General features: G+C 38.7%; 1 protein-coding gene across 9 annotated transcripts in view; it reads right to left on the bottom strand.

The window, feature by feature from the left end:
• Window positions 1–26,933, bottom strand: part of gpsm2.L (G-protein signaling modulator 2 L homeolog) — a 35,425-nt gene that overhangs the window by 7,040 nt on the left and 1,452 nt on the right. For 2 of the 9 annotated variants that reach the window (XM_018258698.2, XM_018258694.2), the window contains exons 2-12: window positions 25,349–25,409; window positions 17,488–17,760; window positions 8,153–8,374; window positions 7,297–7,432; window positions 6,481–6,623; window positions 5,389–5,512; window positions 4,808–4,923; window positions 4,376–4,531; window positions 3,133–3,241; window positions 1,247–1,376; window positions 660–730 (exon numbers count right to left, since the gene is read on the bottom strand). In XM_018258698.2, coding sequence (XP_018114187.1) covers window positions 660–730; window positions 1,247–1,376; window positions 3,133–3,241; window positions 4,376–4,531; window positions 4,808–4,923; window positions 5,389–5,512; window positions 6,481–6,623; window positions 7,297–7,432; window positions 8,153–8,374; window positions 17,488–17,549 — 1,269 coding nt within the window. In that variant the 5' untranslated portion in view covers window positions 17,550–17,760; window positions 25,349–25,409. Of the gene's footprint in view, window positions 1–659; window positions 731–1,246; window positions 1,377–3,132; window positions 3,242–4,375; window positions 4,532–4,807; window positions 4,924–5,388; window positions 5,513–6,480; window positions 6,624–7,296; window positions 7,433–8,152; window positions 8,378–11,173; window positions 11,570–17,487; window positions 17,761–24,082; window positions 24,138–25,348; window positions 25,410–26,933 lie in introns of those variants that run through there. The other 7 variants (XM_018258695.2, XM_018258703.2, XM_018258697.2 and 4 more) reach the window with 7 other exon arrangements.

The following is a 26,933-nucleotide window of genomic DNA, read 5'->3' on the forward strand; positions in this document are numbered from 1 at the left end:
AGGGGAGATGCCACTTCTTCCAGAACCAGGCCTCAGCAGAGCAAGTGTGTCAAACTGCTGCCTGATCATCTATCTATTCTTTAACAAAGTTCTAATAACTCAAGGTCTGTGCTGCATCTTGCACACACTTTAGCAGAAAGGTGTTGCAGGTCACAGTAGCTTAAAGTCTAGGCTTCACTTCTACCTGTCCGCTAGTAATGGGACAGCTTTGGTATGTCCCCATGGTCCCACAGAGAAAAGGAGATTTTGTGATACTTACCATTAAATTATTTTCTCTTGGGATGTCTGTGGGACACAGGGCTTCCCTCCTGGAAGCGGACCTTTTTAGATTGTGAATATGCCTTTTTCATATGTATATAGTTCTGTTACTGCTAGTTACCTCTTGTTGTTAGGCAAAACGGAGTATATCATGAAGTGGTGAGGGGTATACCAGCAGGGAGTAGTCTTCTTCCTCTTATCTAGTGTCCTGCCTCCTGCTGGTGGATGCTATACCCATGGTCCCTGTGTCCCACAGACATCCCAGGAGAAAAGGATTTAATGAGGAGTATCACAAAATCTCCTTTTTAAGTATTCTTTCTGGGGGTATAGTTTTCTGTTAACTGACCCTTGAAGTCAGGTGTAAGTTGCCACAACATTTAGAGAAGAGACATGTCACTTACCTTCTCAGGTGTTATCTTAACAAGTTCAAGGTTTTCCATACTGTGACGTCTGCTTAACCTGGGTCGTGCGCCTTATTTGAAAAAACACAAAGTATCACGTGAACAGCAGCTAATGTAACCAATTCTTTTAATTAAAACAGTTGTATCATGAAAAGAAAATGTATCTGGCTTTTAAAAAGGTTTTTTATTAAAAAACAGTTGCACAGGGAAAAAAGCATTCAAAGCAACATCTTAGCTTACCCTTTTGTACATATATTTTAGATGTTATATCTATACTTAAGAAACATTAATCATTGAAGGAACACATTTTGGAAACCAATTTTTAAATGGGAGAAGTCATACCATTGACTCTCTTTTTTCCTAGGTATGACTGGGAAGACCGTAGTATAAAAAAGTCAGGGTCTCCCCCATCTAAACCAAGGATGAAGAGTGAGAAAAAGTAGGCTTGGGATTGTTAGGGAGCAGGGCAATCTGAAGAGCATTCAGCAGCCATGTGCATGCAAATGAGCAACTACTAACCAAATGGAATGACTGCGCGCCACTGAATCAGCCAAAACTAATGCAAAATACTGCTTACTGATACCTACCATTTTTACTTGTGTCTGTATCCTGGATTTCTGACAGTACTGAGGCATTGGTGCTATAGCTTAGTCCCAGCACCATCTGTAGGTCAGAAAGGTTCAACTGTGCGGTAAATTCTCCATTACGATCTCCAAGCTGTTAAGGTGAAATTTCCCAGCAGCGCATTAGCCATGTAACAATGAATACATACAGAATAAACCTGGCTCACGGGGCTTGTGTGAGAGCAAATTTAATTTCACAGATTTAGGTCTGTCTATTTGTCTATTGACAGAATGTGTTTTGGACAGAATGTGTATGAGAATTAATATCTATACATTGTAGGGATGCACTGAATCCAGGATTCGGTTTGGGATTCGGCCAGGATTCTGCCTTTTTCAGCAGGATTCGGATTCGGCCGAATCCTTCTGCCTGGCCGAACCAAATCTGAATCCTAATTTGCATATGCAAATTATGGATGGAGAGGGAAATCACATGATATTTTGTCAAAAAACAAGGAAGTAAAAAATGTTTTTCCCTTCCCACCCCTAATTTGCATATGCAAATTAGGATTCGGTTCGGTATTCGGCCAAATCTTTCGCGAAGGATTCGGGGGTTCGGCCGAATCCAAAATAGTAGATTCGGTGCATCCCTAATACATTGTACCATGTATGCCATAGTGGACAAAAGAAATGTTACATTTTTAAAGCAAGATCATATTGCTTTGTTTTTCTCAACGTTTAAAGGGAAACTGATAACATTGTGTAACATTTTTAAAAAAAATGGTCATAACTCTTCAGGCATTCTAAGGGCATCTGGACTTTTAAGCATATATCCATTTATTTTCCCTGTAGAATTTAAAACCAAAGGTAGATAACAGCTTCCTGATGTAGAAGCCCCGTGTTTCTAAGAACAACTATACCCAAAGCACCAAAGCATACCTGCATCCCATATAAATGTGAAATTTTGCCGTGGTGTATGCCTCCACTTTTCTAACTGTAATTCAAAGTCTAATTAAAGTCACAGATGTCTTATGCAAGGGGATCAAAAGTTATACACAGTAGTATTGTATAATCATAGAAAATGTGCTGAAGAATTGGTCAAACGCAGGTTGCTGCTGCAAAAATTAAGGTGCTTTAGTTGTACCACGACATGTTTAGAGCCAAGCTCTTTTTCAAGTGGGTGGAAGCTTTGGTTAAAGGTCATTAACTGAATCTAATCAATTTTCATATGATTATACAAAGTAGTCATGTCCCAAATTATTGCCAGTCCAAGGGTTGTTCATAAATAATTTTAAAAGGCAAAAAAGGGACAGGTTTATAAGGGTAGAGAAAATATATCTGCTTTAGTACATGGTGATCGGGGGAACTGGTGTGCTTTGATACTTGGGTATATGGGATGCAGGAATCAGGAAAGCCTTGCTGTTTAGTGAAGGCGGAGCCCAAATATTATAAAAATGAAAAAACTTTATTAGGACATCCTATGAGTAAGTGTTCACCTTGACATGAAACACGTCAGGTTAGCACATGTCCTAATAAAGTTTTTTTCATTTTTTATAATATTTGGGCTCCGCCTTCACTAAACAGCAAGGCTTTCCCGATTCCTGCATCCCATATACCCAAGTATCAAAGCACACCAGTTCCCCCGATCACCATGTACTAAAGCAGACATATTTTCTCTATCCTTATAAACCTCTGTCCCTCCCCCCCTCAAGTACGAAGGCACACCTATATCTCCTATCCCCAAGTATTAAGACACACCTATATCTAATATCATATGACTAAAGCACTCCAGTATCCCATATGCACATGTTCTGTCATCGCACACATTATTCCCTAGATATGGCTTAGCATGCACTTAACAATAAGGCAAACAATACAGAAGCATGCTGTTGTAACTAAATTAGCTTTCATACCTCTCTTGAAATGTCTAAGTGCTTCTCTGCAAAATGTACAGCTTCTTCATGGTTTCCTAAGGCAGTGTATGCATTTCCCAGGCTCCAGCAGGCCCGTCCTTCTCCCACCCTGAAATATAACAGGAATATGCTGTTCACTGGAAATTCATATGCTGAGCTACAAGACCCATGCACATGCAATCAAACCCACACAATTGATTTACACACAGCAATTGTAATACTAAACGTGTATACTAAGAGACCAGGCTTAATGAAAGCATCTGGCACACACAAACCACTTTTATCTCAAATGTTCTGTGGTCACCATATGCCTTTATATAGTCTGCTACATCTACAGTTGGCGCCATTTGAGTTCCCCAGCTGCTTGCTGTCAATAACCATTTTAAAATAAGGTTATTTAGTACAATTTGTATATTCTGTCTGGGTAATAATTTTTATAAACACTGTAATTTTAAAAAGCAGCCATTTGTTATATACACTGTGGCCAGAAGTGTCTGGAAAACTGCCTGTCCAACATTAACATAAAGTCATCCTCTCTTTGCTGCTATAATAGCCTCCATTCTTCTTTGAAGGCTTTCCACCAGATGTAAGAATGTAGTCGATGGGATCTGCTTCCATTAATGCATAAGAGGTTGGAAATTGATATTGGGGTCATAGTTGGAGTTCCAATGTATCTATCGGGTGTTTGGTTAAGTTAAGGTCAGGGCTCTATGCAGACAGTCATGTTCTTCCACCCCCATCTCTGGAAAGCAATTCTGAATGGACTTTATATAAATCACAGGGTTTTTATCCTGCTGAAACCGGAATGGGCCTTCCTCGAACTGTTGCCACAAATTAGGAACACATAATTGTCAAGAATGTCATTGATGTAGTGGCACCTGTCTCAGCAATAAAGGGTGTGGTTTAAACAGCTAATTCTAGTAATTAGAAAGGGTGTCCACGTTCTCTTGGCCACATACTGTATATGTTTTCTAGTCCTGCGTGTAGTGATACAGGTGATTAGAGAAGCACAACAGAACAGTGACACGGGTCTATGCGTTGTGCTCAGAGCTGATGAAGGATGTGTAATGTTCCGCTGATGCATCACTGAGGCTGACACATAAGCTAAAGCTTTCTCATCTGCACACACCCACACCAGTTATTTAACCACTCCTAATAACCAACTGAATTTCCTATACTTTATGCCAGAAACGTGAGTAAAATAAAAACAATATGTATGTTGTAAGAGGAATTGACTGTTCACCTGTCCCGCAGTTCCTGTGCAATAGCAAGATGCTTTAAATGATACTCAATGGCTTTCTCGTAGTCCTGCAGGAGAGTGTAAGTGTTTCCCAGACTGTAACAGCTCTGTGCCTCTACTGCTCTGTCCTTCAGTTGCCGTGCCAGCTGTAGTGTCTTTCTATAAAAGCATTCCATATTTATCTGATATCAGTAACACATTAGTCCAAGAAACAACCATTCATTTCTTTCCCAGTGCTAACTTCTACCCTTTATTTTATGATAAAGGGCAAATATAATCTTTAACAATATATATTATATATTATATAAGTAGGTAATGATGTGAAACGCTGCCATTCTCATCCTCATGGACAGCAAGCAAATGTAATAATAATGCCCTCCAAACTGCCCTTACTCAACCAGGACATGCTTTAACAATGGAAAACACATTTCATACTTGTAATATTCTGCTGCCATCTCAAACTCTCCTAGGAAGATAAACGCATTGCCCAGGTTGCTGTATGCTCTTCTTTCAGCGGATCTGTCCCCAAATTCTCTGGCAATTAGAAGTCGCTGTAAAAAGGTGAAAGAAGATAAAACAATGTAGGATTATCAAAGGTCTTTCTCATTGGCTACATGAGGTAAGAAATCAAAGGCTATTGTGATACTAAACTCTATAGTACATATAGGTATGGGTATATATAATTTATTTGAAAGTAGGGAGGGGTGTGTTTATGGATGCTGGGTTTTCATTTGGAGGGGTTTGAACTTGATAGACTTTTTTCAACCCTATTTAACTAAGTAACTATGAACCCCAAGTGACACTTCCATAATATAGATTCCTCCATGCCAGCATTGCAATTGCTAATGGTTTTTCCAGCAGTAAATTGCATTTTTGACTACTTTGCAATAGATTACACATTGCTCTAGAGATAGATATAAATATAGCACAAATAAAAATATATATACACGAGTTTTACATACAATATAATAATCAAGACTTGTAGCTCAGCAATCTGTACACACAGGATACTGTACCTGCTCATGAGAAGAGACTGCCTTTCGGAAGTTCCCAAGCAAATAGTGAGTGTTCCCCAAGTTTCCATAAGCACGGCCCTGGGCTGCTCGGTCTCCCAGATCTGTTACAATCAATAAATTGGCCCTGTGTATAAAGATACACTACAATGAATGATCTGATTTATGGAGGTGTAAAGGAATAGTAAATATTATAACATTATGGTGTAGTACAGCCCCCACACATGAAAGTTACATTGGACATCAGACCCACAGTTATGATGTCCTGGGCCTCCTCAACAGCCCTTTCTGGTTCTGGCCACAACTATAAATATTTCAAGAAAGGTATTATAAAGTGCAACAGGGGTAGCTGCTGATCAGATACCAACTACAGATCAATTTTGCTCTTATTGGGGCCAGTCAGTGTTTCCCTCTTCTCAGAAGGAATACTACAAACACTTGAGGAGAGGCATGTTCCCCTTAAAGGGGAACTCCACACAAACATAACAAACTTTTTAAAAAGTAAACATAATTTCATGCAACTTTGCAATATACATGAATTAAAAATATGCAGACTTTTCATGATTTTTAATGGTTTGGAACAGTTCCCTAAGCCTAGCCCCCTTCTCTCCTGCTGATCTGTCTGACTACTTTGCTGAGCTGACTACTGTTACTTTGTATAATCAGCCAGCTGTGCTCAACTTGCATCCTCCAAACCCCACAATTCCCTGCACACGTGATATCAATAAGGAACGGAACATCACAGTGCAATGCATTGTGGGTTATGTAGTTCCTGCATGCTGCCTGTAAGCTGTAGAGAAGTTGTTACAATTTATAACATCAGTATTTTAGTCCCTCCTTCCCTGCCAGGATTTCAAATGATGCAAAAAGAGAAGAAATGTTAAACAGCTGAAATTCAGCATAGAAAATGGCATTTATTCTTATACTTTTTGAAGAAACAGATAACTGTGATGGGTATATTAGGGGTTTTTGTGTTATGTGGGCCTCTTTATCAAATTTTGGCTTGGAAGCCGGAGTTCCCCTTTAATGTAAATGCACTGCTAGTAAAAGTTACAAAACACTAATATATTCCAGTGCCTGAACATTGTTACTTACTCATAATAATCCACTGCCCTCTGCAGAGCTGCCTTCACCTCCTCTGGGAATTCTCCTGGGTCTTGTGTTGCTGTGCAGGCCAGACTCTTGCCCTGTGAATGGTACACATTGCCCAGGTTGTACAGTGCTCTGGCCTCCCCAACCTGGAAGATTAAGGAATGGGTATTTTGTTAAAGGACATACATTGCTTGTTCAGCAAGTAACATCATGTGCTTACAAAAGTGCCTTCTTTGTATAAAACAGCCCTGGTAAATATAGAAGGCAAAAGATACAACAGAACATTGGACTCATTGGCACAGATGACTGTGCTAGCACAGGATCACAAGATAATTATTATTTTTCAGTTACGGTAGTTTGTATATTTAAACAATAACATTTGCAGTGGTTTGCATCCTCCTCTTTACCATTGATTCCAACTTCTGGAAGGAGATGGACATTTTGTAAAGTCAGACCTAAAATATTACATCATTTTTACTCCTTTGTGAGAGGGTGGTATATAAATAAGTATTTTGCACGCTGACTTGGAGAATGGATTGTGGTAACAGTGTTGGATGTGTGTAGATTTGCCTAGTGACCAATACTCTACTGATCAAGGATTGGAAAGCAAACAGAAATGCCTCAAATATAAACTTAGAATTGTGTATAAATGGAGGTTTTATGGGCATTGAGGGAGTACATCTATTATAGGATTTTAACTTTTTGTACTATTGGGAGAATGTTTCCCCATGACGCACTAATTTTGTTTACTGTATTCCTACCTCACTGTAAGTCTCACTAGTGTGAGTATAATAGTTGTGATTGTAGTTGTACACTAACCTTATCATACAGCTCACGTGAGATTTCCAAGTGACGCTCACAATATATAACGGCTTCTTCGAAATTACCCAGAACCTTTAGGGTGTTGCCAAGGTTTCCACTGGCTTTGGCTTCACCGAGTCTGTCTCCGATGGTCCTGAAAAAGAAAACGCACTTTCTATAGAAGGGAGATTAACGGTACACCCTATGTTTCCGCTGAGTAGCCAACATCCCACCACACAGACTCCAGTAGGTTCTGTTCTGCAGCCCATCAGAGTTCTTCTCCAGATTTCATCTTGCTAGCAGGTATGTGCTAAGTTTGTCCCCATCCAAGTAGCCTACAGTGTGCACTAAATCCACCATATTTAGACATGGATAAATACCAGCTCTCATACAAAGAAACTGGATACTATATCTAATCCTAACTTGTTCACATTACTTTGTTGTCATTGGTGCCACCATCCACATAGGTTTGGATTCTGTTTGGGTAAATTCTAGAATTTATTAGAACCCAAAGGTGAATACTAGTTTGCATTCAATGTTCTAAATAACACAGACAAATAGAGACATTGCCATGTTTAGTAGTTAACAAAGGCAGACAATGGAGAGGCTGCAGTATGCACGCCTAGCTTTACTATATTATCTAAAGTTACTGAACCAATGAAACATAAAGCCTTTACGTGACAAGCTGAATTATTCATCATGTTTCAGGTACGTAAGAGCAAGGATCTTATTTTACAACAGCCTAAACGCATGAATTAATAAGCAGGTGTGAACTTGGAAAGGCACCTCTCCTTTCCACTTCTAATCCTGCAGGGAATCCCTTCACATCCAGTTTCAGAGGGGCAAGGAAAGCCCTTTGCTCTGGAATGATTACCTTGCTAAAGTCAGGTCATGGTGATGGTATTCCAAAGCTTTGTTGTATTCGTGTAAATAAAAATAGGCATTGCCCAGCTGGCTGTATATGGCGCTCAGAGTCTTCAGATCTTCAGTTCCTACTTGCACCGCTGCCTCAAAAAAAGACACCCCAGCTCTGCAGTCCCCGGTCTTACACAAACGCTCTCCTTCCAAGGCCAGCTCCAGACATGATGCCTCCATTCTTAAAGCAAAAAGAACAAAACATTTGCATTATCATGATTTCAACTGCATTACAGCAATCCTACCACTCATTGCAATGCTAAACCCGATGCAGCTACATTATGAGCAGAGATGTGGCCAAACAAAAACGTTAAAATAAAGTATGATGCAGCATTTGTCTGCCACTTTAAATGATTAATGATGCCAAGGCCCCATAACAGCAGGGATATCTACTTACAATAGTCTCAGCATGAATAAATGAACAGGAGCAAAGGATCCACCAATCAGAAATAACTGTTGCACAACATGCAATGTACCAATAATAAAAAAAACCCATCATGTCACGAGATAAAGCACAATTTACGTAGGATAAAGCTAGAGGGTTCATCAAAACCTTGCACATGACGTTTTCTTAAAAGAAATTTGAATTTAAACACTAAAATGAAGATAAAGAAATCAGTGATGAAACGATATTTTGCCAGTTAGACTCACAAAAATTGCATATGAATAAAAGGAATTTTCTTTGACATGCATTCTGTGCTAACTAATATAGATTACACTGATTGCAGATGTATGAAAACAGCATAGAGTTGTGACAGTAAAATGTGGCTAATGTGAAGAATATCAATCTCTATAAAATGTTACATATTATTTTGCTGCTGTATAAATAAATGATACAGTAATATTGTTGCATGCTGCAGGCAGTGTTGAGGCAGGGATACCATTCTGTATTACATAAGATGAGATATATATATATATATATATATATATATATATATATATATTTATATTTATTGGCGGTTTGAGGCTCACTATTTTCTCTGCAATCATCAAAATGATCCAGGCACACCAGGGTTGCCAGGTTGGTGGTTTTCCAGCCAAATTGGGCTACTAATTTAAAGCCCAGGCGGCTTTTGAAAGTACAAACTAGCCAAGGTACCGATTTGGGCTACTTTTTGGCCCTAATGTGCCATGCCTGCGTCTCCCAATGCATGTTGGGTAAGGAAGTTTTTGTTTAACAATTTGCCACCTGCTAATTATAATGTAAGACTACAATGCCCAGCATGCAATGGGACTGACTTGTGTAGAAGTCAGGAATTACCAGATTTTGGGCTCTGTACTCCAGTCTCTGTCGCTCTTAAGCATTCTCGCCCCTATACCTCCTGGGCCCCGCTCTGTAGTTACGCCCCTGGATGGGCGACTCTGTCCCATTTTGCTTCATGGAAAAATATGTGAAACAGTGAAAACTTTAAAAAGACGTATTTTCACATATATTCGTTTATTTTTTAGACTTTTTTTTCCTGCGCGTATTGTGCTATTTTTGGGCTACTTTGAAAGTGTTTTGAAAGTAGTTTTGGCCTGGTTTTGTAGCCGACTTTGGCTGGTTTTGAAAAATAAACCTGGCAACCCTGAGGCACACAAACTTAACAGACACTGTTATCACACTTGTATCTACAGCTTATATAGCCATATAGAAGAATCATCAAGTTTTCCTGGGCAGTAAAGCAGGCATTTTACATAGCACATAGACCACAGCCTGCTAATTCCACTCTGTGTAGTTTGGGTATTTACCACAATAAGAACAAAATCCAGATTAACCCATCATGTCATTACACACAACTGTTCCTTTAAACAGGTTACAGAATGGCTGCATGGAAAGACACCATTTCCACTGCAGCCCCATGTCCATGTTTTAGCCATATTTACCTGTGTTTTTGGTTAATGTGGTTGTTCACCATTAAATTAACTTTTAGTATGATGTACAGAGTGATATTCTGAGCAACTCACAATTGATTCTAATTTTTTTGGTGGTTTCAGTTATTTAGCTTTGTATTCAGCACCTACCCAGTTTGCAGTTCCAGCAATCTGGTTGCTAGGGTCTAAATTACCCTAGCAACCATGCATTTATTTGAAAGAGACTGGAATATGAATAGGATAGGGTCTAAATAGAAAAAGAAGTAATAAAAAAAGTGATAACTACAACTGTAGCCTTACAGCTTTTGTTTTTAGATGGGGTCAGTGACCCCCATTTGAAAGCTGGAAAGAATCAGGAGAAATTATAAAAAAAAAAAAAAAGAATAAATGAAGGCCATTTTAGAACATTAGTCATTTTAGAACATACTTAACGTTAACCTGAAGTTGAATATTTTTATGACATCACTTTAATGCACTCAACCCCTCATACATGTAATACAAAGAATAACTGTCTCACTAGACACTGAATACAAGTGAAAAGCAATTACAAGTAGATATTCCACACATTGAGTCAGTAGTCACTATGCAACCGTGTATAGAAATATGACATTCTGCTGTACAGAGTCATTCACACACACCTTAAAGGGTTGGCTTACTTTAAGTATGTTATAGAATAGCCAATTCTAAGCAGCTTTTCAGTTGGTCTTCATTATTGATTTCCTATATATTATTTGCCTTCTGACTCTTTCCAGTTTTCATATGGGAGTCAAATCCTCAAACAAATCCTCTGTAAGGCTACACGTGTATTGTTATTGCTACTATTGATCACTCCTCTTTATATTCAGGTCCTCTCCTATTCAAATCAATGCATGGTTGCTAGGGTTATTTGGACCCCAGCAACCAGATTGCTTAAATTGCAAACTGGAGAGCTGCTGAATAAAAAGCTAAATAACTTGAAAACCACTAATAATAAAAAACAATTGCAAATTGTCTCAGAATATCATTCTCTGCTCCACACTAAAAATGTATTTATAGGTGAACAGCAAAGACATTGCAAAGAATCACACAGCAATCTAACAATTAGAATCCACACAATGTGACAGCAAAACAAGAAGAGAATAGCTACCTGGGCGATTTCCTGCAACCCAAGCAGAAAGACATGATGGACATTCTCAGCAAGAGAAAATGAGAATTGCTTTCAAGGAATAGAAAAGCCTAAAGTCAAAGAAGTCCTGAGAGTGGTTCATGCCAGATTCAGTGGTGGGTTTGGTCACAGGAAGATTGTTGCACAAATCAAATAACCACACGGATCCATGCAGTGGGTGTAGGTGATCATGAAGATAGGAAAACATGGAATGCTGTCACATATATGCCTGGCCTGCGGGAACTGGATTAAGATTAAAATCACAACACAGGTAATCCTCGCTAATCTTCCTGGCTGGCTGCTTTGGTTGCCACATGGTAGCAGACACTTTAAACTACAATTACCTCGATGGTTGATCATTATTCTTATTTTCGATTATTTCATCCATTATACTATGATCAGGACACCAGTGAGTTATCTCGCATGGCATGTTCTACAAATGGCTTCTCCCTGTGGACATCATTCACAGACCGGAGACAATTTCAGCCCTGTAACCCTAATTAGCTCAGACAAGTTTCATGCATCTGCTGAACTGATCAACCCTCTCATCTGCTAAAGCTGCTTTCGGATGCTTCATTCATTTATACAAGAGAGTCATCTTGCACCATATTGTTAAATATACACATTGGTCTCTGAGCTTTCATGACTGGCACAATCCAATAACAAGGTTAGTGGTACAATCCACCGTGCATTACTAGTGCACCATTTAAAGCTGAACAACCCCTTGACATGTAATGAGCCACTAGGGGCCCAATGGATGGCTAGTCTATAAGGAATTGTTGGGTTTGGCTCACCCAGGGCAAGAACAATAGCAGAATCATCTTGTCCAAAACCCTTTCCTGACCCTTAGGAAGGTAAACTGCAACCTAAATACAACAAACAGGCCACCAACCATTTCCAAGTAACAAATAAAGGAGGAAGGTAACCTGTATTATAAATGGGACATGGACTGATTAAAGGAGAACTAAAGCTTGAAGTGGACCTGTCACCCAGACACAACAATCTGTATTATAAAAGTCCTTTTCAAATTAAATATGAAATCCAATTTCTATTTTTTTTTTTAATGTGGATAGATATATGTTCAATATACATCCAATTTCTATTTTTAATTAAAGCGTTAATAGCTGTTGCAAGCCCATTAAAAATCTCAACTGTCAATCAAATATTGTCTGCCCTCCTCTATGCCTTAGGCAATTACTTTCACTTTCCATTCAGCACTTCCTACATGTCACTGCTCTCCCCACATTCCCTCACTCTTCACCATTTAATTGTGTAGCCAGGGCATGGGGGTCCCCCATTCTGCTGCACAAACAAGATTCTGAGATGATGCAAGGCTTGCCTTAACAACAGTGTCCACAAAATGGCTCCTGCCTGCTGGCTATTATTATGACTTCCCAGACAGAAGGAAGCAAGATTCAAATAATGTATATCGTGTAATTAAAGTTCATTTTGCTTGACTAATGTGATAAAATAGGATTTTGGGCAATTTTTTTAGGTGACGGATCCCTTTTAACTAAAGAAGAATAAGACTAGAAATGTTGTACATTATGTTCGGGCTTCTGTACCTGCCAAGGCAACCACATTCCTTTAGCAGTAAAGATCTGTGTCTCCAAAGATGCCCCAGTAGCTCCCCATCTTCTTTTCTGCTGATTCACTGCACATGCTCTGTGCTGCTGTCACTTACTGAGCTGAGGGACAGGCTTTGGATTTTTGGTGAGGCCACAAAGGCCCAGGCCTAGGGCAGCAAAATATTAGGGGCAGCATGCTGCCCAGCCGCTTTCTGGGAATCACTGGGGAGCGCAGCTCCTCATCGCTCCAGTGCAGGCGCACTTGCAGGGAGGGAGTATACAGGCAGGTGCTAGGACCGTGCGGCCCTGGGGTGCCCGCCCAATAAATTTGCTGCTGCTGAGGGTTTGACTTAAAAATATACAGTACACATAGAATATAAAGGCTGATTAGTAATTAATACAGATATTTACTACATGGCAGCACAGAAACAAGTGCAAATAGCATCAGAATTTAATAATCATCCCACTAGCATCAGCTTATATTACAGGCCAACCTCATTTTCTGTTTATTAATTTGTTACAAAACCTAAACTCAACAGCTGCTCAGAGCCCACAGAGCATGTGAGTGTCACAGACACTATGCAAGATGGTTACCCCCTGTGACAAATTTAAAGTCCTGGATCATTGCTGCTATTGACAAGCTGAAACTTTAGGCTGGTGCAATAAGGTCGGTGTATATAATATGGAAATTTTAAGCCACATTCATTTTTTGGGGTTAGTTCTCCTTTGAAGGGACATGGCATTTTGACATAAAAGAATGTATTCTGTTCTCACGTGTATGAAGGTTTTCATTATGCCATGTACATTATATATTTGCTAAGTAATCGTGAAATAATTTCACCAATCATCTGAGCAGCTTCAGCCAAATACAATGAAAAGTAATTGCTAGTTGCATAACTGTAACATAGATTATGTTCTAATGTGGATCAGCTCCACAACTGCCCATAGCCCTATGCTAACAACTGCAAAGCAGCAGAAATGAACCCCTGGTGTGCTATGGGTTTAAGGGATCGGGCAGGGTGAGCGCAAGCATTTTGCCGCAATATTTTGAAATTGCCCACATATGTCCTCAAATGCCAGGTGACTATTGCAGAGATTATTACCAAGCCATAATCACTTTACACACAGCAAGGGCTGTGTGTAAGAGATTAAGATTTAGGATAATGTAAGGGCAATTATGAGCATTTCACACTCACTCACTCTGTGTGTCACTACCCTAAACCTTAAAGGGATACTGTCATCGGAAAACATGTTTTTTTCAAAATGCATCAGTTAATAGTGCTACTCCGTAGAATTCTGCACTGAATCCATTTCTCAAAAGAGCAAACAGATTTTTTGATATTCAATTTTAAAATCTGACATGGGGGAAGAGACATTTTGTCAATTTCCCAGCTGCCCCAGGTCATGTGACTTGTGCCTGCACTTTAGGAGAGAAATGCTTTCTGGCAGGCTGCTGTTTTTCCTTCTCAATTTAACTGAATGTGTCTCAGTGGGACATGGGTTTTTACTATTGAGTGCTGTTCTGAGATCTACCAGGCAGCTGTTATCTTGTGTTAGGGAGCTGTTATCTGGTTACCTTCCCATTGTTCTTTTGTTTGGCTGCTGGGGGGGGGAGGGGGGTGATATCACTCCAACTTGCAGTACAGCAGTAAAGAGTGATTGAAGTTGATCAGAGCACAAGTCACATGACTTGGGGCAGCTGGGAAATTGACAATATGTCTAGCCCCATGTCAGATATCAAAATTGAATATAAAAAAATCTGTTTGCTCTTTTGAGAAATGGATTTCAGTGCAGAATTCTGCTGGAGCAGCACTATTAACAGATTCATTTTGAAAAAATTTTTTTTCCCATGACAGTATCCCTTTAAAAACAAATGTTCTATAGGTCTCATGAGCACTTTCGGTTTATATAGCAAGGGAACCTATTGTTGTGCTTATTTTAAGGAGTGGGAGCTACCATACTAATCCTCAGAGCAACAGGCAAACCTTAATACAGGTATGGGATCAGTTATCTGGAAACCTGTTGTCCAGAAAGCTCTGAATTACGGAAAGGCCATCTCCCGCAGACTGCATTTTATCCATCTAATCCAAATTTTTAAAAATGATTGCCTTTTTCTCTGTAAAAATAAAACAGCACTTTGTACTTGAACCCAACTAAGATATAATTAATCCTTATTTATAAGGTTGGTTTTATTTAAATTTGGTTAAATGTTGGTTTTATTTAATTTTAACATGCGTTTCTAGAAGACTTAAGATATGAATTTCCAAATAATAGAAAGATCAGTTATCCGGAAAACTGCAGGTCCCAAGCATTCTGGATAACAGGTCCCATACCTGTAATAGACCAGTGAGACGGAGGCCTGCAGAGGCCAAACAAAGAATTCTAGCTTAGCTTTAACTTTCTGAACCCTTTCAGACATGGGAGTACCCTTCTTTTACACCCAGCAGAGCAAATTCCATAAGTGTTTAATTGACTGAAACCAATCAATCGGCATGATAAAGCGAGTAAGGCCACGTTATTCTAAAGCAAAGTATATCTTATAGCCATTCTTTATCTGCAATACTTTAATGAAACCTCACAGCATAAAACAGATACATCGGTGGGCAGCCTTAATGAATTACATTATCACTGATCATTATGGGAGCATTAATATAAATATAAAAGTAAATGTAAATATAGTGAGCTAGTGAACAATACAATACAATACAATACAATACAAAAGATGATGGTGTACAGCTGCCATTCCCCCATGTAAAATGAAAAGGCAATTAGCTGTGAGAAGTATTATATTACACCCCGGGACTGCCCCAGGAGGAACACACTAGGATGCATTGTGGCTGCTCACACGCAGCTATTTGTCCATTGTTCAAAATTAATGGTAAAATAAGCTTATATGCCATCTCTAAGCCAATCTTCATTTTTAAATTGCTTTTCAGATATTTACTGTGCATTGCCAGATGTTCAAATTGAACCTAGAAATGACAATGGTATAATAGGCATTCACAGCTATTTTCGAACTTCTCATTTTGACCTGTGAGTGCAGTTGTTTTTCGAAAACGTGTGTGTGTGTATCAACAAAGTAGTTCTAATACTTTCTTGGCTTTATGTGGATAGATATATGTTCAATATACATTTGGCACACATGAATGTCAAGATTTATCAACAACTCTCCCTTTTAAAGCCGTAAATAATGATTTTTTAAGAATTACAGACTGCCGGGAGAATCCAATCTTTCAGAATATTGAAATCTGAAGATATTCTGAGGTGCACATGTGCATAATGATTAGTATATTACAGAATGGTTAAAAGGGAACTAAAGTCTAAAATAGAATAATTCTAGAAATGCTGTATTTTGTATACTAAATTTAAACACTAGAAGCCTAATTAAAAAAAGATATTTCTGCTTTAAAAGTTGGCCGCAGGGGGCTGTCATTTTGTAACTTTGTTAAACATCTTTGCAAGACCAAGCCTATGCACATGCTCAGTGTGGTCTGGGCTTCAGTTGGGAGGCTAAGCTTAGGGATTGTCATAAATTATAAAAATAGCACAAGTAAAATAATATCTGCCATAGAAGCCGATACAGCAAGATGATTAATAATCAGAATATAAAGACTGCACTGGGTCTGCGGATACAAATCACTACATGGTCGCCGGCTGCTTTACAGAGAAACAAACAAAGCTGCTCGAGTTCTGGGAAGTAAGGTGGGGCGGGGGGGCTTCACCTGACGTTTTTTAAAGTATGATCCTTTCCCTGCAAAGCAGTTAGGGACCGTCCTATTCGAAGCTGTCAGGGCAAGTAAAACAAATGGGGAATTTCACTGCATACTGTCAGGTTTCTTATAAAACCGGTAGACATTCTTTAATTCAAGTATATTTTGCTAGGTTTCTTTTTCATTAAAGAAAGTAAAAATGGGATTTATTTTTTTTGCCTTTACACCCCCTTTAATTCTAAGAACTTTTCAATTGGCCTTTATTTTTTTTAATAGTTTTTTTTAATTATTTGCCTTCTTCTTCTTCTGACTCTTTCCAACTTCAAATGGGGGTAAGGACCCCATCTAAAAACAAAGGCTACAATTTTATTGTTACTACTTTTTATTACTCATCTTTCTAGTAAGGCCCTCTCCTATTTATATTCCAGTCTCTTATTCAAATCAATGCCTGGTTGCTAGGGTAATTTGGACCCTAGCAAGCAGATTTCTGAAATTGCAAACTGGAGAGCTGCTGAATAAAAGGCTACATAACTCAAAAAACAAATTATAAAAAATGAAAACAAATGGCAAATTGTCTTAAAATATCACGCTCTCCATCATACTAAAAGTTAATTTATAGGTGAACAACCCCTTAAGCATCCTATTATATACAGTTACTGCATGCAGTCACAGCAGCAGTATGTACGGCAAGTATTATAGTTGTGATGTGTATAGCAGAATTATATAGACAAGCATTGCTCCTTTTTTAATCCTGTTAGAAAAAAAAAGTCATTAAAACTAACAGTAACTAGTAATTTCCCAGTGACCTATTCATTTTGTGACTGGTCACTGGACGATCTTAGATAGTGTTTCAGAGATGTACAGACCATCATATGTTGGATCTGGTAATTATTATTCTATATGGCAAGTCAACCTGTGAATGATAGCTTTTAGTAGAAAGGAAATAATGAAGCACATCATGTTAGTTGTGTGAGTGTGTAAGGCAAGAGCAGCTACGCTATAAAATGAGATCTCTTACCTGTAACGGACATGAAGACTAGGGTCTTCGCGCATACTTAACAACACTTCAGTCCCCTCCATCGAATTGCATTCTCAAGAGAGGATTAATAGGAAATACAGAAAGAGCTGGAAGGACCCCCAGAAGTGCTGCTGGATGTAGCAGTGGTTACAAGGAAGGAAAGACTGAAGATGTGAGCAGCTGGTATTTTGTATTCTTCATTTATTAAGATGTGTTTAAACTGCACAAAGTTTCCGCTTCTCGTGCCATTCCCGGCTCCATTGGGCTGCTGCTCTGTAAATGGAACACAAGAGGCTTGGCTTCAGGTCTCGCTTTTGTTTTTCCCTCAGCAGACCGGCACAGTTTGTAGAGCGGAAAAAGCAAAGTGATCCGTGCTGACTGAGCAGAGAGACAGGTGTCATATCGGAGTCATGGAGACAGAAGCAGCTGGAATGCTGGGAAAATGAATGCACCATTGATAGAAAGGTAACACGTAGGCCCAGTTTTAAAGAGGAGAAGAGGGCAGGAAAGCTCTTTAGAAGCATTAGGATTATATATTTAGCAATGATGTCACAAAATGCATATGACAGGCTGCATTCATGCAGAGGCTCTTAAAGTGACACATGCCAACTTGCAAGCGGCCTTATGAAGGTAAGCGCTGGAATATTAACTATACTACTCTCAACCTTGTCAGGGACAGTAATCTCTTTTTGTTGATCTCAGTTCCTGCTGTATCTTATGCATATATAAGAACAAGTAAAAAATAAAAAACAGATACCCAATATCCTGTATCTTTATCACTGTGTGTGCATGCAGATTACATGATCACATATACGTTTATGTCAGCTTCAGCATGTTTTAAAGCCACAATTGCTACCATGGGAAGTAAGTAATTCACTCACAAATTGTATGAAGGGACATGACCACCCCCAACTCAGGTTTTAATAATAAAAGACAATGTCATTCTGAACAACTTTCCAATTTAAATGTATTCTATATTCACGGTGGTTTTAAAATTATTTGTAAATATAATTGCTATTGAAAACAGTACATATATAGGATCCATTAGCCAAGGGTCAAAATTACACAGTAATTTTCAGGACCCTAAGCATTAAAAGGGTTACACTCTCCCTTAATCCTTTTTTCATTTCAATATGGGTCATGGGTAAAAAAATAAAAAAGTTGTGGACCCCTGATCTGCAACATATTAAAGGGGTTGTTCACCTTCCCAACACTTTTTTCTGTTAAGTTGTTTTCAGATTGTTCCCCAGAAATAAAGACTTTTTTCAATTGCTTTCCATTTTTGATCGTTTCCCCAAAAAGTTTAAAATTTAATATTTGTCTCTCTAGTGTCTCAGTCTGGCAGCTCAGTGACCCAGGAGCTTATGCTTTATTTATTTTTTGTAACCTTTTAGTAACTTTTGGATAAAATAAAATGATGGGAACTTTTTCTTTGAGTATGCAACCTTCATTTTTTTTGAATGTCAGTGACCCAGAAGCATCTGAACAGTCACAATTTATTACATTTAGTTGATAAAATTATTTTATGCATTTCTCAGCAGTATCAGTGGAATATTAGCAACTATTTATAAATTCTAATAGCTGTATTTAATGAGACTGCTAAGCAGGGACAAAGGCAACAAATGGATCAACCAAACAGTTCAAGAGTGTGACCCCCCCTCCTCCCCAGAACTGCTTTAGAAGGGGAAAAATTAAAACTACACTGCAATACAAATAGAAGTAATTGTAAAAAATCTTTACATCTGGTGGACTATTTGAAACCAATTGAACTGAAAAGTGTTTGAAGGTGAACAACCCCTTTAAAGTTAACAGTCCCCTTTAAATTGTCCTACTAAAGACATCATTTTGGCTGATACAAAGCATTTCCACAGAAGTTGCTTTCCAGAAGGTAAGATCACAAGCAAGTCTGTACAGAACATTGGCTCTGCTTCACATGAGCATATGCCACAAATATGTTAATTGTATGGGAGTTGCCAATCCAGTCTTATCACAGCGCAGGGCTGCAAAGAACATTACTGTGACACAGAAAGCGCTGAAGCACACACATAAAGGGCAAGGCATAACCTACTTATAAGCAAGGATTTGCTTCCATTTGTTTTCACATATTCACAATTCAAATATATCTAGAGGATGTCTGCCATTTGTAAAGATGTATGTAACTAGGATGAGGGGGAAAAAATGATACAGAGCCTTTCTGGCAACTACAGAAGGTTCTTCTGAGTAAACAATGTTACAACTATAAGGATGTTCTGACAATAACAATTTGCATTATATGGCTACATGGGTGTGCGGGCCCAAGCATTAGTAGGCTGGCCAAACACTTCTCAGAGTATTGTGACAAATGGACACAGGTATTAGCTTTGATTAATGTTAGGTTGAAAAAAGACACACGTCCGTCAAGTTCAACCATTTAACTTTTTTTTCATGTAAGGGAGTTAGGTTGATTTTGTTCTAAGAAAAAAATAGATTATTTCGAGTTTTAGTAGATAGGCCCCTAAATGTGAAAAGATTGTCCAAGCAATTATAATTCCCAAGGAAAGAAACAGTCTTGGAGAGAAACTTATTCTCTTACAAAGCACTTTCTCCTGGAAAATAGGATATAAGATCTGGTTCTCTGATTATGACAAATGATCACTGTCATACTGTAGCTAATAACTGCCCAACTATATTGCACACATAGTTAATTTGTGCTATAATACATAATAACATAGTAAGTTAGGTTGAAAAAAAGACACACGTCCATCAAGTTCAACCTTTTAACTTTTTTTAACCTGCCTAACGGCCAGTTGATGCAGAGGAAGGCAAAACATCCCATCTGAAGCCTCTCCAATTTGGCTCAGAGGGGTAAAAATTCCTTCCTGACTCCAAAATGGAAATCCGACTAGTCCCTTGATCAACTTGTATTATGAGCTATCTCCCATAACCCTGTATTACCTCACTTTCTAAAAAGCCATCCAACCCCTTCTTAAAGCTATCTAATGTATCAGCCTGTACAACTGATTCAGGGAGAGAATTCCACATCTTCACAGCTCTCACTGTAAAAAACCCCTTCCGAATATTTAGGCGAAACCTCTTTTGTTCTAATTGGAATGGGTGACCTTGTGTCATGTGTTAAAGGGCAGGCTAATAGAGCCCACACTCAGGTTGGGGGTCCAGCCACATATTGCCTGCATATAGTTATGTCCTCACTTGGTACTAGCTGGATCCCACAGTCTATACATTATAGAACAGAAATTGGTTTAGAAAAATGTGTGACCAAATGGTGTAGAAGCAATACATCAAGGTAATTAAACAAGCACTGAATTTGCATGTCAATAATATAACTTGCTAAACTACAAATGAACATGTGGCATAGAAATACTGAATCAAATACTGAAAGTGAATTTTAGCCAAGCCAATGCAACTACAAGCAGAGGAAAAGATTTGGCAAATGCTGACAGCTGCACAAGCAAGAGCAATGACAAATGATGCAAGCGTGTGACATAAGATCACTATCACATTTACTGGAACATAGAACATAATCACAAATGCAGCACAAATCAGTATTTAAGAAGAAACATTTTTCCAACAGGTTTTATGCAAATAGTCACGGACATTCAGCAAATGCTGTACAATAGTGATGAGGAAATAGTTGTGAACCCAAAATCTTGGCATATGTAGTGTTCCTTGGCCAGTGTATATCAGCAGGCTGATACTCCCCTGTAGCTCCTGCTACGAATGGAAAAACACACATTTGCCGGCTGAAATACTGTATACTGACAGAGGGACACTACATCTGCCGACATGAATAAAAAAACGGCACAACTTGTTAAGGCTAAAAGGGTTACATAATCACATAACTTTTACTTAGCCAGCATGAACCTCACTAGATTTTTGGGGTGCAGCCTCTACCTTGGATGTAACACTCTAGCAAACATATTAAAGGACTAACCACCAAATACATCAGGAAACTGGTTTATGGCGATTTTTAAAGGAAATTTTGTGCAGGATTTTCCCCCTTAAACAGACCCCTCTATGTTCCACCTAGTAATTTGTAGATGGATGCAGTGTATATATGGAAAAAAAAAATCAGTGTTCCACATTAGCAGTTTTCCTGCCAAAACACCTCCAAAGGAAACTGTACTCTAATGTACTGCACAAAAAATAATAATAAAAGGTATATTTTCTATGGCAAATGTAGCCATTGGAAAAAAAACGGTTAATGACTCAGATTAAGTAAGCAGAAGAAAACGTATAATCATAAATGGATCTCAGTCAACTATAGATGTAGGTAGTTTTCCACTATGCTGAAAAGATAGGGGAACAATACAATAGGAAAACAATAAAATGGCTAGAACATAAAAATAAATTATACATGTTACATTACAATTTTGCATAATGACAGATCTCCAATATAATTCACCCATTTTCAGTTATTTTACAGGTTATTTTGTAAAAGTAAAAGTAAATGCTACTAAATTTATTCTGTCTGTGCTTTGCCATTACCTGAATTTCTGGTTTGACTACATATGCCAAGTATATTACCCTAAAGAGGACAGATATTACTGCCCCTGCGCGGAAGCCTTCCCTTATCTGCCCCTCACTGCTGACAAACACAGGCACTGCAGTATTCATGGGAGCAACTGCAGGTCTCTGTGATTAAAAACCAAGAGCAGACACCTACGATGATTTAAATAGTGTGGAAGGAAGGTGCAAAGTGCAAAACATGGCAGATTGCACCTGTTTTTTTGCACTTGGCACCCTGCCTTGCATTTTGTAAATGACTGACACAAAAGGAGGCTAAAAGAAGTGCTGTATGTTCTCTCAGCTTGATTGGGTTTTTTCCCAAGGTTAACTGGCTTCTGACTAACCACAGGGACTGATATGAATGCTCTATGATCTCTGTAAAGCACTATGGAAAAGTGTCATCAATACAGAATGAAAAGGAAATAAATACAAAAAAATATTCCTTGTGTACTTTTTTGTGTTTGGAATGTGAACTTCTACTATAAACCCAATTGAATGAATAAGGTCTATCAATGATATAGTGTATATATAGGGAGAACAAAAGGGTGCCAAGTAAAGAGGCTTTAATAGGTTCCACACTAAGGGGTACTGGTGACAAGTGTATGTTAGCATAATAGACAAAGGAAGCAGCTTTATTATGGATATTAAGTCTATGCTTTATCAAATGCAGATAGTAAAGCAAGGAAGGTAAAAACAGAGAAGTGTCATTTGAACTCAGCAGCCTGGGGATCATTTGCAACTTTAGATAAGTTATGAAAGGTATGGGTCCCACAGAGAGAGGCTGCAGGGAAAATTAGTAATGCAAAAAAAATATATTGCAGGAGAAGTTCTCCAGCCAGGTGTGTGCGTGTGTGTGGGGAATGTGTGTGTGTATATATGTGTGTGTGTGTATATATGTGTGTGTGTGTGTGTGTGTGTGTGTGTGTGTGTGTGTGTGTGTGTGTGTGTGTGTGTGTGTGTGTGTGTGTGTGTGTGTGTGTGTATATATATACATATATAATATAAATATAATGCACCTCAATGCCTACCATAACACAAAACTTTTTACAGAAGCCAATAGGAATACACGCTTCTGTAAAAACAGAGAAAGGCGATTGCATGCAAGTCAGTTCCAGGGCACGCTGTATTTGCAGAAGCTTACAGTCCTGCCAGCTACTGTAAAAAAAAAAATCTATTGTGCTAGGTAAGGTTGCAACATTAAGACACAGTGCTTACAGCCAGAGCCCTGCAGCTTTCAAAAATTGCAGGGTGGAGTGCCTGGTTAACAGCCCTGGGGAGAACACTAAGAATGTTAGAGGCTAGCTGAAAAAGAGAGACCAGAAGAAAATTACAGAGACAACATATTGTGTGAAGCAGCATAAGAATATAATTATGAGTTCAGCCAGGGTAAAGTGGTTAAAAAGAGTGAGTACTCTTGAATTGTAATGGGTCATGGAAGCCAATGCTAATGGAAAGATTGGAGTTATAATTATTATTATTGTTGTTTTTGTTATGGGCACCAACTAAATTGACACTTCGTTTTAGAGATGACTTGAAAGAAGAGAGACTGTAATGAGTTTTGCACTCAAAAAAACAAATACAATTTTCTTTTTTCAGTAAAGACATACTCTAAAACATGGTGGTTAGAAAAGCTTCAGACAAATCTACTTTGCTGTAGAAGGACCTTTCTGAACCATGTATTCAATTTAATATTAAAAAAAAATGTGACGCCTTGATTGAAATGAATAATATTAGCAATTATTGGATTTATTGCAGGATTTGCTGAACTGTAGCAAATGTTGCCCATTATCCTTGATGCAAAATCCAAGACATGAGTAAACCCTATTGAAATGTATAAACTGATAAATCGACTTTCTGCATAGTAATTTGGTGGGATAAAATAGATGCAAGATACTGATCAGCATAGAATGCATGAGTTTGCATACTTTCACAAACATACATATATTGTATATTGCTTCTCTCCAAGTGATTGAAAGGAGCTACCTTTCTAGTATGTTTAACTAGCATATATTTAGATATAAAATACACACAGATTAACTTGTCCCCAAATTCTGACCCAAAAGAGGCACAGCAAATGTGCTGGTCTTACCTGTTAGGGACTGTGGCAGAGAAGAGGCAGAGACTCGCTGAGATCCTAATGCTGACTGAAAGAGGAATAAAGCTGCTGGGATGTCAAATAAAGACAATGGAGCTGTGGGTGCTAAAATTTGCGTCTCTTCCAACCACTTGCTGTTGGGAAAACATAGCTGGCTAGCCTAAGCCAATTGACAGACCTTTGCCATTTGTCACATTTGAGGCAACTTTTGGTTTCAGTTTGTTTGCTGCACACAAGATACCAGTGCGACTTGTTTATAAACGGCTCTGAACTACATTAGACACCATTGTTTTGGGTTCATTAACCTTTTCTCAACACTTAACGGGTTCATTTCACTAAGGGTCTGGCCACACAAGCAGATTCAGGGAGATTAGTCGCCCCATCGATATATCTCCTCCTGAAGAAGAGGCGATTTATCGCTGGGGCGATTAATCTCCGCAAATATGCTCGTGTGGCCAGACCCTTAGGGTAAGGGCACACCTGGCGACTAATCGCCTCTTCTTTGGGACGACTAATCTCCCCGAACGGCTTCCCCCGGTAATAATGAAAAATCGCCTGCGGCATGGCACACGCAGTGCTTTACGTCTCGTGTGCCATGTCGCAGGTGATTTTTCATTATTGCCGACGGAAGACAGGGGGAAGCCGTTCGGGGAGATTAGTCATTCCAAAGAAGAGGCCATTAGACTAAAGGTGGCCATACACGGGCCGATAAAAGCTGCCGACAGACTGTGTCGGCAGCTTATTGGCCCATGTATGGGGGTCCCCGACGGGCTTCCCCGATCGAGATCTGGCCGAAAGTGGGCCAGATCTCGATCGGATGGGACAGAAAATCCCGTCGGATCGCGGCCGCATCTGTTCGTTGATGCGGTCCCGCGATCCGACCGCCCGTTTACCGAATGCTAGGATCCAATCGTTGGGCCCTAGGGCCCACAATCGGATCTGCCCGATATTGCCCACCTCAAGGTGGGCATATCGGAGGGAGATCCGCTCGTTTGGCGACATCGCCAAACGAGCGGATCTATCCATGTATAGCCACCTTAAATCTTCCTGAATCGCCAGATGTGCCCTTACCTTAATGTTTTAACAACAAGGCTCCTATGATCACCTTTGAAAAGGCGCATGCATGAAACCAAATAGGGGGAACAAGACAATAAGGTTCTAGTTCTTTTCACACAATTATTTGCAATGCCTTATTGTACTCATAGCTGCAGAATTATGAGACAGATTTCACAAACACAATCAGACATATAAGATAAGTACCTTGGGGGGGGGGTGCCTTGGTTTTACAGTGCTCCTGGTTTCAGAATTTAGGAAAGCCACACTGATGAAAGATATAAACAAAGATATAAGTTATGGTCTATAACCTTTTCCAAATAAGTTTAACTACAAAATTCACCCCTGTAAAATATTTACATTAAATGGATAATGAAAAGTTAGAGGTGAAAGGTAAAATGAAGATTTTAGCTGAAACACCAATGTGCACGGAACCCCCCTCACCTAAATATAAAAAACATACACAGAATGTACTGCGAAATGTTTTGATGATGAACAGAAAATGAAGAAGCCTTAAAAAAGTCATTAAGGTTCAGACTTGACAAGGATGCAAATATCATCACTGTATCATGCCTATACAACAAACATTATATACAGCTATTATTAAAGGGGAGGATCACCTTTAAAAGGCAAGTCAACCCCAAAATAATTTGCCTAATAAAAGAAAGCATAATTCTAAGCAATTTTCCAATATACGTGTATTAAACCTTTTAAGTACTTTAAAAGCACTTAAAACAATTGCTATTGAAAGCAGCATTTGCTTAACCCCTGATTGTTACTTTTTAAACAATGTTGCAAAAGTATTGGTTCCCCAGCCGATTCAGGTCTGTTAATCAGTTGCCTTGTCTTACATTGTATCAACAGTCTGAGCCATCAGAGCAGAGAATAGAAAGGGACAGACAAACACTGCTTTCAATAGCAATATATACAAATAACTTAAAAAACATAGAAAATTTGTAATGAATGTATATTAAAATTTCAACTAGATTTATGTTTTCTTTTACTAGGCAAAACATAATTGTATTGGTTGACATTCCCTTTAAAAGGGTCGTTCACCTTTCACAGTTAAGTATGATGTAGAGAGTGATATTCTGAGATAATTTGCAATTGGTTTTCATTTTTTATTTGTGGTTTTTCAGTTATTTACTACTTGTTATTCAGCAGCTCCCCATTTTGCAATTTTGGCAAACTGGTTGCTAGGATGCAACTTAACTCAGCAACCATGCACTGCAATATGAATAGGAGAGGCCTGAATAAAAAGAGGAGCAATCAAAAGTAGCAATAACAATACATTTGAAGCCTAACAGAGCATTTGTTTTTAGATGGGGTCAAAAACTGGAAAGGATCAGAAGAAAGAGAGCAAATATTAAGAAAACTATCCAAAATAAATAATGAAGACCAATTGAAAAGTTACCTAGGATTGGTCATTCTAGAACATATTAAAAACTAGTTCAACTGTGAACCACCCATTTAAGTTAATTTTCAGTATGTTATAGAATAGCTAATTCTAAGCAACTTTTCAATTGCCCTTTATTTTTTTTTATAGTTTTAAATCAATAGCCATCTTCAGTTTCCAGCCTTCAAGAGGGATTCCCTGCCTCAAACGCTCTACAAAGGTACACATTTATCATTATTGCTACTTTTATTACTCATTTTTCTATTCAGGCCTCTCTTATTCATATTCCAGTCACTTACTCAAACCGATGCAAGGCTGCTAGGGGAATTTAGACCCTAGCAACAAAATAGCTGACATTGCAAATTGGAGAGCTGCTGAATAAAAAAAGCTTAATTA

The sequence above is a fragment of the Xenopus laevis genome, chromosome 4L (assembly GCF_017654675.1).
Source record: "Xenopus laevis strain J_2021 chromosome 4L, Xenopus_laevis_v10.1, whole genome shotgun sequence".
NCBI lineage: Eukaryota > Metazoa > Chordata > Amphibia > Anura > Pipidae > Xenopus > Xenopus laevis.